This window comes from Strigops habroptila, chromosome 8, assembly GCF_004027225.2.
Source record: "Strigops habroptila isolate Jane chromosome 8, bStrHab1.2.pri, whole genome shotgun sequence".
NCBI lineage: Eukaryota > Metazoa > Chordata > Aves > Psittaciformes > Psittacidae > Strigops > Strigops habroptila.
The window spans coordinates 47,625,139-47,640,949 of NC_044284.2; the positions used below are offsets into that span (position 1 = coordinate 47,625,139).

Sequence of the window (15,811 nt, forward strand, 5' to 3'; positions counted from 1 at the left end):
CAGCGCTGAAAGAGGAGTAATTTAAATGCATTTAACCCTTCAGAATTTTCTCTTCAATACTAACAAATTTTATAAAACCCTCTTCTCAATTTAGCAATATAAGCCTTTTTAAAGAAATAATGTTATTAATACTCTCACCTGAACCTTCCGATTCTTCTTAGATGTGAAAACATTTCACCACCAGGAACATACTCCATTACCATGTATAAATTAGAATTGTCCTAAGGAAGCAAGTAAACACACATGAATACATATTAGGCATGTTATAATCTCTCTAATTCCTACATGCAATATATTCTATTAAAGAATGTAAACTAAAGATTGTCATCAAATGACCTTAAATGCAAAGCAAGAAAGGTAGAAATTCTTGGAAGACTGCAGACGCGCATGACAAAAGGAGCATCGTGTATCTCTACAAATCTGTTTTAAAGCAAATCTGAATAATCAGTGAGTTCCTGACACAGAATGGTGTGTAAGTGATGTGAAGGAAGAGAGGATAACATGCCTACTGCAAGATAAGACCTTCCACTCTTAAAAGTTCCGAATTGATAGACTGAGATATACTTGTCTCCCACAGCCCCTGCCCCAAAATTCAAAACTGTAAGGATTAAGGTAGAACATCTTTGCTCATTTTAACTGGTATTAAAAGAGAAGAAAGAAGAAGAAAAAAAAATAGGAAGGAATTATAGAGGACACATACCATTCTCTAAATTAGGAAAATACTGATTTCTTTACAGACAGACAAACACATAATGCCATGAAATTAGAAGCTATGAGAAGTTCCTTCCTTTGTGGTTAAGATTGTCACTAAGACCTGCCTCAGATATAAATCTCTGCTAAAAAGCCTGCAGAACAATTACAAATTTACCATTTAATATACTGGTACAGAAATACATCCTTTGTTTTTTCTCAAAGACAGAATGATGATTACAAGCTCTCTGCTGTACAAAAGCCAGTTTCCCTCCGAAACCTCCAAGAATTTAGTTTAATTTCTTTAAATTTTTATTTATTTGGAGATATCCTTTCAGTCATCACCTGATGATCTGGGGTGTGTGCAAGTGTACACACAAATGCAGGAACTGAAGCTCAAGACCTGGCAACAGCGCCATGTGAAGCATCTTTGGAAACAAAAACCCTTTAACTATTGTACTATAAAAGTTAAATGGTTTAATATGTAAGTTTGAACACACACTTTCCTGAAACCCAAACAACTACTTTCAAAATAATGATTACCTTAAAAGAATACTCCAGTTTTACAAGGAAAGGAAAGTTCACCGCTTGTAATATTCTCTTCTCATTCAGTGTGTGTTCTATTTGCTTCAGTTTGACGACCTAGAAGAGGAAAAACAGTCTTAAGTATGACATTTTACAGTTGTTGATATATTTTTCAGTGTAGAACAATTAGCTGAAAGCAAGCTCGTAACTTTACAGTTAATAAAAAACCTTATGGTTTACTAGTACAATAGCAGTGTGGAGGAAGGATTAAAAAGTCTAACAACATTTTAAAAAGTAATACTGATGCAATATGGTTCACAGATAACTGTAGAAATAGTGTTTCTTACTACTTGCTAAATATAGGAAACAGGAAAACATCTCTATGTTTTCGTAACAATTGCTTGCATTTGTAATGGAAATACTTCTGCAGCTAGATGACAGTTCAATAAAATCCATTTGGTCCCTGGACCCTTTGCTAAGAAAGGCAGGAAATTGTGTCAGACACATTTAATTATGAATTTTGTTATGTGTGAACAGCAGTAAACTGACTTATTTGATATAGCTCACACAGTAGTGAGGAGAAGACTCAGGAGAATACACATACAAAATTTCCATTCTTATAAACAATTGTTACCTCTGCCAGACCTTTCAGTGGGTTTTGCTTTCCTGCTTAGCAAAAGTATTAAAGATCTAAATGGTACCTTCTTGGAATCTATTATAATGTTAAGCTGCTAACAAGGCAGCAAACGGCAGATTTCTGATGATTGCTTTTTTTCAGTAATTAACAATTGGTTTCCTTGTGTAAAATCCCAACATTGCATAATCAATTCTTTCTATTTTACTTAATCCCTATTGCACAATATAGATATATCTCATTTTGAGAATGGCATGATTTCCAAGAAAAGTTACTTCCCCTTCCCCCCCCTCCCAAGGAAACAAGGAGAAAACATACAAGAGTGATCAAAACAAGTCTGTTTTTACATGTTTGGAAATCAAATCTAACAGCTATAAATAACAGATAAGCAAGATATTCCAACCCTGATTGAAACTATGTTTAAATTTAACTTTTAGATTCAAAAGGTAGAACCTAAAAAAACCACTCCCGTTTTGAAATAAATGTCATACAAAAGAAATACTGAGATAAAAATATTAAATCTCTTTTGAATCACAGATCTTCAGGGACCAAATAAAAATTTTGCTTAAATCAGCTCATTTGTGTGGGAAGCGTCTGCTTCATCCCTAAAAAAGCTATGGTTCTGGAATTACCTTGGTGATCAAAGCAAGCAAGCTCAGGTTTTAATTTGATATTGTGAGGCATTCAGTTGCAATGCTAGACAAGACTTTACCACCCTTCCTCCATCTTCTGCTGGTTACATACTGGAGAGTGATGGCAGCAATACCACAGGCTGAAGCTGCTGCTTAACACTTTGTAATATCGAACTGGAACCTCAGATAACACGCCTTTGCTCACATTTAAGCTCAGGCTCAGGGCATGTCTAATGACAGCCTCTCGTAGATCGAATGGTACCTAGTAATGGCAGATTCTCCAGCAGCTTGTTTGTGTCTAAGTTTTTGTTAACAATTTTTTTTTTTTTTTTTTAAAAACAATTATTAATTAAACTAGCCAGGCAATAGTATGCTACAGCCTTCCTAAATCAAGCCAGACAAATAAAGGACTAACAACCTTACACACAAAACTTCTGGCTACATCAACATCTACTACATGTCATGATGAACCAAGCATAAGACTGGATAACAAAGGGATACACAACATGCCTTCTCTTTTTTCAAGTAAAAGGTAAACGAAAAATCACAGGCAGCCTGCAAGCTGTCTAATTTTAAACACCTGTATGTTTTCTAGAATATAGAAAGTGACAGAAATGGGTTCTCCCTAAACCATCTTTTATTTTTGTGATCCGTTAATAGAAGTTACTAATATAACACTAATATATTTCTAATAGAATACATAGACATAAAATTATGTATGCTGCGTTGAAACAGTGTGTATTTCATAAAGGACCCGTTTATGCCACTGCCATAATTCCATTATCTATAATTACTCAGGAATGTAATAATGCCTAAGTGCAAGAGTCCACATTGAGATAATGCTGACTTCATTTTATCAGTTGCTGATCATTAAGTTCTCTTTGCCAGATTAATATTTTCTTAATATGATTTTTGTTGTACAGTAGTAAAGTTATTTACAGCGCCTTACAAAGTAAGAAAAGCTCCTATATTGAGGACCTAAGAATCTACTAATCTAAATAATGTACTTCTGAAAGGCTTGTCAAAACCATTAAAAACTAATTGTATTGATAAATTCCTTTAAAATACATCTTAGCATTCTAGAATTCTGTTTTATTTAAAGTTTAAACTTTATCAAGTGATGCTGCTTACTTAATCTAAGAGTAATAAACTGTTAAATCAGGCTGGAGTAACAATACAGATTCAGACTACAGCATTTAAGTTTTCAACACAGAAAATGTCTACTGTGTGACAGCTGTTCAGAGAGAGAGGTCACTGTTCTATCTATGCAGTTACTGGAGGTGCAATGGGATTATTACATAATTATGCATACAAAAGTTAATACCTCATGGGATCAAGAATGGAAAAGAAATTATTTGTTAAATTATGGTTTACAATTGAAAATTTTGTTAATTTCTGATCCAAAGAGTCTTCCAGAATTTTGAGCTACACTGCAAAGGTGTATTTATTTATTTAACTACAGCACTACATTTTGGTTTTGCCAAAGAATATATAGGCCACCTTACAAAAAGCTAAGCAAAGAATTTAACTGACAATATTTTACTAATGCCTTGGACACTACTTAGGGCCTCTTTAGCTTGCCAAGAACGTTATTGGCTGTTGTAAGAATTTGACACAGCCCCAACAGCTGAATTAGCAGGTTAAAAGAGAAAGCCAAGCTTTTCATGTATCACCAGTACCCAAATGTGATAAGCAAAAGCACAGTTGTTCAACACAATTTAGCCACAGTTACCAGATCTTGATCTATATAAAACTCTTTTGTACCACAAATCCCACTATAAGTTACACCAACCTTCTGTTTGTCCAGTATCTTCATAGCATAATACTGTTCTGTGGCTTTATGTTTCACCATCATTACTCTCCCGAATGATCCTGTTCCAAGGGTTTTTTGCCTCTCAAAATCATCTAGGCCAGCAGTATTCTACATGTACAAGGATATAATGACATTATTTACAATCTAGTACCCAAAGACAATTTTAACTGTATGAACAGGATTAATTTATGAAAGAAAATTGAGTAAAATTACATTTATCAAAGATGATAGCCCACTATACTGTTGTTACAATTTCATGCCTGTCAAATTTTAATAAGAGATTTTACATTGCACTCATTATAACAGAAAAAGACTTAACTGAATTGTATCAACACTTCCATAACTTGTCCATACAGATGACACATGCTTAGTAAGAAATGGAGTAAACAGATCATGAATTTAACATGCAGATAAATAACACCCTCATACTTAACAAAAAATAATATCAGAACATGCAAAAAACCCCAAGCTCTAGAGACAGTTCTACATTAGAGCTGTCTGGAGAACATATCACTGAGTAAGTTTTCTCAGATATTCAGTACCATGGCATTTCAAATGCTGCTTTAAAAACAATGACCCTTTCCCAAAAAGCCAAACCAAGTTCAGCTTTTAAGAGATTTCTCTCTAACAAGCTCCTTAACCTGCCCCAAGTCCTATGCAGTAGATTTAATACCTTCAATTCCCCTTAATACCGTTATTAACAGGGTAGATGACAGATGTACCGATGCTTATTGTTATAAAAAGCCAGCTAAACCATGCCAGTAGGATTTGAGTCTTGTCATGTTTACGAAGAATATCATTCGTATCATTGACTCAAATATGGAGAAGACCCAAAAGTCTTTGCTGATGAACTCCAATGACGAGACGGACATTAAAAATGGAAACTCCTTTAAAAATGGCATAAAACTTATTTCTGTTTTCTGCACCGCTCATTACAGACTAATAACACATAACACCATAAAAAATTGCAATAGAGAAAATTATTGAATGCTTAAATGACGGATACCTGAGGGGGGCTTTCCCATTTTCTTAGAAAGTCTTCTTTGGCTTTGGCTAGGAACTCTTTCACTGAAAGCAGACAAAAAAAGTACATTTTAATTCATGTAATTCGTCATGGATGCAATGGAGATGCTTTGTTAGCAAAGTATGCATACTTCATTATCAACTTATTTCTTCAGCTCATAATACACTATTTTCCCCATGTATGAAAGCAAGCACCAATGCCTCTAGAACTTTTACAGTATCTCCAGGTGGTCTCTAAGCTTTCTGGAGCAACTACATCATTCTACAGAAATTCTACACCAGCTCTATTATCTCACAATACTGTGTACGCAAGCAGGCTTTAAGGTGATGCAAGATGTTCTTAATTTGACTGGGAAAAAACCACAAACACCTGACATTTACAATAGCCATTCCACAAAGATAGACTTTTAATCTATTTTTGTTAAATAAAAGTTACATTTTCTTTCAGCTGATTAAGCATAATGCCAATCTCATTGCTTTTTCCCCTCATCACCTTCATTTAAAGGCTGTTTGCAAGCTCAAGTAACGAATGGACAGCATTACTGCAAGCAAAGACAAAGCACAGGGCTACACTGACACTGCACATTAGGCATGCCCACAGTCAGAGAGTAAGTATTTTTAATATTGATTTTCACTTGAAATTGAAGGAATGTATAACAGTAAAATTCCAGATGGCTATTTAAAATGTGCACCAACATATTTTGTTTAGATCGTTTTTCAGCTATTCTATTTTTTTTTTAATGTCAATTCTCAGCCAGATCAAGGCAGATTACTTAATGCAGAGTCATACAAAGGAGGTGTTTTAGACATTGCTGAGGTTCCGAAAGAGTCACAGAATCAAGAAGAAAATATCCTACTGTTTTTGTGTTCTCTGAATCATTTCACATAATACAGCATTAATAACAGCAGATTTTCTGCACTGTGATGTTCTGCCACAAGCAACTTCTAAAAATACTGAGCAGTGTGCCAAAAGTATTCTGGTTAATATCTAGAAATACATGTTTTAGCAACAGTAATTTACCTTCCAATGGTCATAAAAAATTAGGTTTATGGGGTTGTAAACAATCGTCTGTCGAATCAGAACTTTTTTGTGCTTTTCAGAGAATACTGGAGTCTACGCAGAGACATTTTTAAAAATTCTTTTCTAGTACTGGTGGAGTTTACAGCAGCAGGAAAAGCAACGGCAGCCCTGGAGAAGGCTGAATTGCTTTGTGTTCCTTTTTGACTCCCTCTCAAATGCGCTATGGGACTCAACTACCACAAAATACTCAAGGGAGGTTTATGGCTCCCACAGTCACTGGCTCTGATGGAGGAGCAAATAACTGAAATTTCAGAAAAAATGTCAAAAGTTCTCCCAGACCTCAAGGTCCAAATAGCATTTGAAGCATGAGATCCACTCACAATGAGATCACAAGCAGTATCAGAGAGGAGGAACATATTTATTACCCTAAGTGTATAGCTAAGCAGAGTAAGAAAGACATAGTTTCTATGAAAAGAACTATTTTAAACTGGTATTAAAACTCACTAAGAGTTAAAAATATTTTAGCAGGTAATCAGTAAAAATGTTTGACATATTTATCCTGTGTGGGGAAAATATTTCCATTGTTTTTAAATTACGGGGGTTACTCATGTAATGACTTCTAATGATCCTAATTTGAGAAAAGGACAGGATTTCCTGTGGCATGAAATAATTTCTCAACACAAAAAAGGGAAGCTAACAGTGTCCAAATTCATGCCTGATGATCCTTCTTCCATTCAGGAGAACAGAGATGACTTGATAAAGTGATGACTAGTGATAAAGTTTTAAAACATCAATTTATGTCAAAATAGCATGAACATTACTTTCTCTTAATGACAAGAAAAAAAACCCTAAGATGATCATTAAGATTTCCAAAGAGCCAAGCCTTCAAACTGAAGTGCCTGTAGCTTAGAAATGAACATTAACTTTTACACTATATAGCACAGCCAAATCGCAAAATAAGTGGTCTCATTTTTTAATGTTATTACAGTACAAACCTTAAATATTCCTCACACTATCTCCATTGTTCATATAAATGTTTTAAGTTTCCACATATTTTGCACTGAAATATAATTTATTCTGTATTTATGAAAACAATGACATTTACATATAGTCATCCTTCTGTTCTACTTCTGGAATAAAGAATGGTATCTATGAAAAAATGTGATGCAGCTGGAAATATTCAAATTGTGGAAGCATGAAAAAAATCTCTCATTCCTAGAATATCAATAAGCCACAAGGTCTCCTTCAATTAAACCTCTACCGTATTTAACTTTATTTTCACCCTTTTTTCTTGGAAAGCAGCACTGAACATGTTTTCAAAATAAAGCTATCTAATGGCACTCATCTATCTTAAAACTGGTATCTTTTAAAAATTATTTCATATTTGTGGCATGTTTTATTAGAATTACTTTTCCTTCCTAAGGAGGAAATGGGCCAAATTGTGCCTGGTTCTCATTTTCAGAGGTCACCCGGGCTCCTACACCACATCATCATTTGGTATGTGATTTCAAATAGAATTTAGGCAACCAAAGTGCATACACTTCAGTCACTTCTGACTTAGAATTTGGACCAAGATATGTAGTTTTGAAAAGTCTCTCTCAATCACAAAACATTAGTTCTTGCTACAGGAGAACACATTTCATTTCTACTTTTCAAGCACAGAATTAAAATTTATACCAACTAGATAGTAGTGGCCATTGGTATTACTGTGATGATGCAAACAAATAGGTTTATTAGATGATGACTTAGAAGATTTCCTCAAGTGCACATTTTTAGCCACCTTATATTGGGACAATGTGCCTCCTGTTTGCTTTGCTAGTCTTTAAACTATTCCTAGCATCTGTGACTTTGGGCACTAGTGAAGGAATGAGCATACCAAAAGTCTCTATAGGTTCCACAAGGGTTTGCAGGAACATTCACCCACACAGATGAGATGATGAAGAGAGGAAAGAAAGAGAAGGAAAAAAAAAAAAAAAAAGTTTTATGCATTTCCACAATAAACACATAGAAAACACAAATACATTCCACCCTTTCCCCTCCCCACTCAAGAACGGACCCTTTAACAAACCAACCCTTTCCCACACAGACAAAATGACTCATGCTAAATCACAGAATGTTTGAGCAAAGAAAAGAGGAAAAAAAAACCAAACCTAAAGGCAGCTAAATTCAGTATGAAAAAAAGATGATGCATCACAGAAATAAGCACAGCTTACAAAACTTCAACAGATCAAGTTGGCATCTTTAATCATTAATCTATTCCAGGACACACATCCAAGGACTGTTGCTAACAAAAGAGTATCTATCTTCATCGCAGCATGCTGGATCACAATAAAACCTGTAATCGGGTGATCTTCCCACTACTTAGCACTTTGTTCCAAAAGACAGCATGTGTGAATTGCATGGCATGTGGTGGATAGCACAGAAATGGCAAGCAGTCTCCAAAAAGAAAAAAAAAAAAAAAAAAAAAAAAAAAAAAAAAAAAAAAATCACAATCAAATTTCAGTCCTGTTACCCAACAGCAGCAAAACCTCTCAAAAAGTCTCAACTGCACAGCCCAAGTTGCTGTATGCAAACTGGAATGCATATGGGAATCCTGTACGGTCACCATACAATGGTATGATTTAATTTTGTAAGACCGTCAAAATAAAAAAAGAACTCAGGAAAGAAATGTTGATAGAAAGGTTCCCATAAACACTGAAGAGCAAGGATCACTCTTAAACAGTTGAGTGAAATAAAGATGAGGGTGCAAGGAGTGCATGCAAAGATCAGCCAACAGACCCTATTCAGACTGGTTTCACTGGTCCAGCACAAATAGGAGCAAAGGAGGCTGAAACTAAAGGAAGAAAAGCTCTTGCTCAAGAAAGGAAGGTGCTGGAAGGACAGAGCAAACATGAGTAACAGCACTGGCGAGGGTGACAGTAGTGCTCAAAACAACTAGACGCCTATGAGAGCAAACTGAAATCAGACTCCACCGTCCATTGTCTCAAGGATTGGTATGAGAAGCTGAGATGGAACTCCACTGTCCATTGCCCAAGAGATGGGTGTGAGGAGCTGAAATGGGACTCCACTGTCCACTGTCTGAGAGATGGGTGGGAGGAGCTGAGATAAGACTTCTCAGTCCATTATTGCAAGGACTGGTGTGAGGAATTGCTGCCCATTATCTCAAGAATTGAAGAGGTGGCTACAAGAGTAGCGAAACTGGATGCACGTGATTCCACCAGCAATGTGTAGTAAGTGACATTCAGAACACAGGTACTCCCCCCAACACATAATAGAAGGGGAAAAAGGTAATTGCCGTGTTGGACATCCTCCACTGATGACAACTACGGACCCTGGAGGACTCCTACCACCAACGATGATGACTACGGACCCTCGGGACACCGCCAGATCCATAGTGGTGACTATCTCTCTGCACTCTTGAACGCTTGCTTGATTTCTATCTTTTTTTTTCCCCCACAATCTGTCCTATCGCTATCTTTTTTATAATAATAATCTTTTTAATAATTATCTTTTCATAATAAACAAACTGATCGATTACAGTACTTGACCTCGCTTGTACCTTAATTTCACTCGGGATCATGAACAAAGTATTTCCGACACCGGGGTTTTCTCCAGTCGGATCCTGACAATGCGTCAGGAAGGACAGCAGCTGGAACTGGAGCGGATGCACCAGTGGTCCAGAGATTGGGTAAGCACAAACACACAGCACAAACCTAGCTCTTTGTGCCCAGCAAGAACAATTGTTGGTAGAAGCAGCAAGTTTTATGCAATGTAAACACCCGAAGCATATAGTAGAAATCTGGGGAGATTCACAAAAACGGTTGTAAGAGTAATGGCCAAGGAGTCACAACCAAAAGACTTCAAGCAGTTTTATGACTTCTGCCTGCTTCAGTTCAAACTGTGGTCAGAAGAAATGCTACAGGTGCACGTAGAGCTGGACAAGATATAAGCTATCCCCTTGCGTATCACAGGTGGTGTGGGACTTTGCCTGTAGAGAGCTGTACTCAGAAGCAAGGCAACATGGTGATAAGCAGGAAACCTGCTGTAAGAGACTTCTAAGGGAAGTGGAACTCAAGATCCAAAGGATCCTAGGTAATACCAGCATACAAAGAGGCATTAAAAAAAACCCAAACCCAACCCAAACCAAAACCCCCCTGAACCCACATGAATCCCCAAAAGCAGATTGTTATCTAAAAGTATATTCACACAACGCACAATATTTTTGTTTGGTTTATTGATTAACTTTTGTATGAAAAGTTAGCAAGCTTATAACAAAGAATTGTTAACAAAGGGTATGAGTACTATTAACAGTACTCTGCCTAAAACATGGTTTAAAAGCAAGTGAATCCGAGGAAAGCTCCCGAAAAAAAAATTTAAAAGGGTTAAGACCTCCCAGTTGCAGGGATGAAATGACAGCAGAGGGGAAGGGGTCACAGATGGAGCAGTCCTGAAGAGTTACCATTAATTACTGTGCCTTTCTCCCACCTCCCACATGCACTGTATTTGTTATTCTCAAGCACATCTCCCACAAGAGCCAGCAAGCCAGATTTTTTTTTGGGGGGGGAAGTGTTGGGGGGAAGTATTTGGATAGGATTCAATAGGATTCATGGCAAGAAAGCAAGAACTAAACTGATTAAGACTAAACATTGGGCACCACTACAAACCCCCATCTGCTGTGTTAAATGCCAATCTCTGCTTGGTATTTAAAATGCCCTTTATCAAAATACAATTCAATTTTTGTTCCAAAACTGTAATATAATCACTTGAAGTTAGAATTAAATGGGCTATTTAATTAAATCTCCAAATTCCATGTAATGGAAAACTGAATACGTATGAAGAGATTCTGGTAAATATATATGTATATTCATTTTTAGAAAAATGGTATTTATAGCCGTAAACATTATGGAGATGTATATAGATGCCTCAGTGCATCCTGTGGTTATGGTACCATGTTTCAGAAGCAAGTGAGAAGAATATGACTCAAGCTAAGTCTCCCTCTTACATGATTAACCGGTTACCTTAAATTTCTTTAGGTTTCTCTTTATTAGCAGGAGTAATATCACAAGACTTAGAACAAATTTTCTCTACCCTGGCAAGTGTTTGAAAATGAACACAACTAAGTGTTAAATATTATTACACACTCAGAGGAAATAGTGTGAGCACCCGTTAACATTTTAATAGCAGGGAAACGCTTCAAAACACAATCTAAAATGGTATCATTAAACAGACTATCAACAAGTACAAAAGGCTTTGTTTCTCACGATATAAAAATGATGGGGAAAAGAAATCCAATGTGATATAAGCCTGGCAGAGGGCAAGTCAATCTTGTCTTAGCACTGCAGTGAGACACACATACCAGCCCTCTTGTGAAAAATTGACCAGCTATGATTTTGTCTTGTTTCTGCTTTAAGAGTTGAAAAGTCACTAAGGCTGGATCAATAAACTCTGCATCAATTTAATCTCATTTATCAAGTTTTTTACTTTGAGAACAGTGTTTTGATCTTATATTTCTTTTAAACACTAACTATGATAAAAAGAGATGATGCAGAGCAAACTAATTTACCAGTTTCAATGGCTAAGAACTTTCCTTCAGTTAAAAACAAAACAAAACCCCAAAAACCAAAACCATATGGTGCAGTTCTGGAAGACCCTATTTGCTGGAATACAAAACATGAATGATCATGTAGGAATTATTAACTGCATCCAAATTTGCGTCTAAATGGAAGCGCTAATAATCTAACTGCATGCTGTAAGCATTTCTATGGAATCCCGGGAAGGACTGGTAAGATATAGAGATCAGAAGGGCATGGAAAAACCATGGAGAAAGTTGAGGGAGCAAAAGGATAAACAGTAAATTAAGACCAATCACAGCTGCAGTGCCCAGAGACTAGAAGAGAGCACTGGAACCTGATTTTTGGGAGGGCGGGAAGGGAAACATGCAGGAATTAATTTCCAATGTGCAACAATTGGGAAATACAAATTGTTCTTATTCATTACAACTCGAAATTTGGAACACAGGCAAAATCTTACTTTAATCTTGTCCGGATTTTTGAAGTTTTGAGCTAGACTGTATTTTGTCAGTTTTATAAAAGCAAATTTACAACAATTAAGTGTTCTGTAAAGAGCCCAGCTTTTCTTCCTTCCCTTCTTGCTCCCCTCCTTAATTTTAGTTTTCAGTGCTACAAGACTGTAATTTTAAGCTGTAAGTTAAAGCTGAAGTCTTAATGTTCACCTCTCCTCTTGGCTGGCTAGACAGCAAGAGCCTGCAAAAGAGATGTGACAGATTTAAACAAACCAAAACAGGAGCCAGATTTTCACTACCAGAGATAATACCCATCTTTGTCAAATTCTGAGTGGTAGATGCTCTACTGCACACAACTACTGCAGTCAGACTCACTTCCTTCTTCCGTCTTCTATTTTTAGAGAGAATAAAATCAATTTTGTTTCCAAATCCAATTTTGAGTCTTCCCCCTCCCCCTTTTTTTTTTCCTTAAATCATAAAGTACAGCTCCAAACAAAGGGAGTGAACCTTGCTAAGGCTGAAAGTACAGCATGACAGAACACTCTGTGGAGACAGGACCAAACCCAACTAACAGAGTCACTCAATGTGAATCCCTGAAATCTTGCTTAAACTCCCCCAAACTTATGTAAATCAGTAAATTTATTCAGTCACGAACATATCAAATCTTGTACTAGCTCTGCTCAGCAGAGTTGTACATGTGTGTATGTCCTGATTCAGTCATTTTCCAACATAAAAAATACAGATGAGACAAAAGCTCTGCTTTCTTAGTCTAAAGAATAATCCAGACCCAATTAAAAAAAGTGACTCCTACCTCAAAATACACACAGATAAACATCAAAAAATGGAAACAAACAACCAAAGCCTATGAAGTGGTAAATGCTCCATCCCTGGCAGTGTTCAAAGCCAGGTTGGACAGAGCTTTGGGCGACATGGTCTAGGGTGAGGCATCTCTGCCCGTGGCAGGGGGGTTGGAACTAGATGATCTTAAGGTCCTTTCCAACCCAAATCATTCTATGATTCTATGAACCAAGCTAGGATTTCTTATTCAAATGCTAAATTATTGATTATATGCAAGACTTCCTCAATGTAGACAAGCAGAATAGCTTCATCTAAACATCCAAGCACAGGACATGACCTAAAGTCTCCTGCAGATTCCTGGTGGGAAAGAGGTATTCCATCTCTGGGCATTTTGCTCCCTCAGGACTCTTTCTTAACCAAGCTTTCCTTTCAAATTAAAGCATTATTAGCAACCTTTTGCTGATTGATTAGAAGCGTTTTTTTTTTCCCAGTTCTGTGAACCAACCACTTAGAATTGGCATCCAGTTAGTTCTGGAATATGTTAAAACTAAGCTCTGGCCTAAGGAAAGGAGTTTCTCTCATTCCTTCTTCCTGCCCTTAAAGTGTTCATTGAAAGGAATTATTCCAGACTGCTGGAGATGACACATCTGTAAATCTGCTTCCTCTTGCAACAATTCCACACTTAGAGGCTTAAACGCGCACGAAATAGCGGTTTGATTTGTTACGCTGCTGTTCAGTGTTCAGTATGGGCTGGTATAAATACAAAGTATCCCAGTCCCGTCCTTCCCCAGCCACTCATTCCTGCCACTCTATCATGACCTTCCTTGAAAGAGCAAAAGCATCCTTATGGCTGACTGCCAAGCCAGGTCAGGGAATTAGGCCAGATTAAAAAGTAATGGACAGAAGGCAGGGCAGGCCAAGGGAAGCTGATTTTAATACAGAGCAACTCCCAGGTCTTTTCATCACATGAAAGCTTCTCCTGGGGTGAGGGAAGGGAGATGTGGGGTGGAAATGGGCAAGTATGTGGGTCAGGAGAACTGCTCCTTTTCTTAAGAAGTACCAGTTTGTGCTAGTGTAATGTGACCATGGAAGTGTGGCAATGCCTACTGAACAGGCTTCTGATAAGTAATTTTAATTTTAAATTATTAATTTTCAATTATTAGATAAGTTAATGCTATTAACTTAAAATTTCAAATTAATAAATTCTAAGTTTAATAGAATTACTTTCAAATGCAGTACTTAACACTCCCTACATATAAAATTAGTTTATACAGAAAAGCTTTTGTGAAGAAATCTTAACATGTGGAATCCTCAATTATCAGACATTGATGTGCTTTGTGAGCAATCAGGAATTAAGCTTCACCTGTGCAGTACCACCTACTGTAGCTAAACATTATCCACTGTAATCTAAAACGCTGCAACTACCACAGGACCTATAGTGTTAAAAGACCCCCTTTGCTCTGTGAAATGTAACAGGTATTACTTTACAAAGAAAAAGAAAACTGTGTGAGAATTGTGAAAATTCAAACACCTCATGTTTCTACAGTGCATATATTTCCATGGTTACCATGTGCGAAAAAAACCCCAATACATTTTAAGAATGAGTTCCAAGAGCAAGATTTTCTAAGGTACTACTATAAAATATCTTGTAAACATACCTGATTCTTGAGTAAAGGTTTTTAGCAAATTCTAGTAGTTAAATACTAAAATACAAAATATCAAATTTTCCTCTTACCATCAAAACTACATACCGAGCACAATGTTTATGGCACTTCCTGCAGTTTTCCTCCAGGTAAGCCATTCGCCCCTCCATGCTGTTTAAGATCCTGTCTAACTGGCTAGCACCAACTTTCCTCTCCATATTACTGCTCCACCTTCCCTCTTTGTAAAAGTTCAGTGACTAAAAAGGATAACATATTACTGGGCAGCTATCACTGGAAGTATGTCTTACAGTTAGATTATTAGAAACTGTAATCAGGTAGTTGATGTCATCCCCATATTGACTAATAAATCCCCTGAAGCAGGCAATGCCTCTCATAATACTAGATATACGCTCATGGACAAATACCCTTTTCTTTAGAAGCAACCCAAATTTTACTAAACTCTTTTCTTCCTTATACTCCAAACTAAACAACTGTAGGGGCTGTTCACTGCTTGGATGCATTTTACAAGTGACTTGAAAAGGGCAACTCTTGTCTTGCTTTTTCTTTTTTCAAATATTTCATACAAGGCATCAAAATACTTGTAGATACTCCAATCTTGGTTCAACTGCACTCATGTCTAAGTCTGCTTCCCACAAAAGCTACCTCGTCCCAGTTCTCACATTAACAAAACAACACAGATTTTCATATACATGCACTGGGATCAGTAAGACACATCTTCACAGCTGTCAGGGTAAATCAGCAAAATAGCTCTTCATCTCTTTGCAAGATTTGAGCTTCTGACACGTCGCCATACTGACATATCTCCTGCAGAACGGGCTTTCAGTATTTACAGGAAAGGGTTGCCTGCAGTAACTAGCCAAGCAGAAGGTCATTTATAACCTTAAATAGCAGAGAGGGTGACTTCCTGAATAAGGAAGTCTTATATAAATAAACACACTTCACAATTCAACACACTGACTGAACAAAAAATTTGTTTGCCTCAGGATTAG

The 15,811-nt window shown here is 36.8% G+C and overlaps 1 protein-coding gene across 5 annotated transcripts in view; it reads right to left on the bottom strand.

Annotated features, from left to right (window-relative positions):
- PRKACB (protein kinase cAMP-activated catalytic subunit beta) overlaps positions 1-15,811 on the bottom strand; it is a 73,975-nt gene that overhangs the window by 14,325 nt on the left and 43,839 nt on the right. For 3 of the 5 annotated variants that reach the window (XM_030496450.1, XM_030496449.2, XM_030496447.1), the window contains exons 2-5: positions 5,301-5,362; positions 4,274-4,402; positions 1,234-1,332; positions 139-221 (exon numbers count right to left, since the gene is read on the bottom strand). In XM_030496450.1, coding sequence (XP_030352310.1) covers positions 139-221; positions 1,234-1,332; positions 4,274-4,402; positions 5,301-5,362 — 373 coding nt within the window. Of the gene's footprint in view, positions 1-138; positions 222-1,233; positions 1,333-4,273; positions 4,403-5,300; positions 5,363-8,214; positions 8,224-15,811 lie in introns of all 5 variants that reach the window. The other 2 variants (XM_030496446.1, XM_030496448.2) reach the window with 1 other exon arrangement.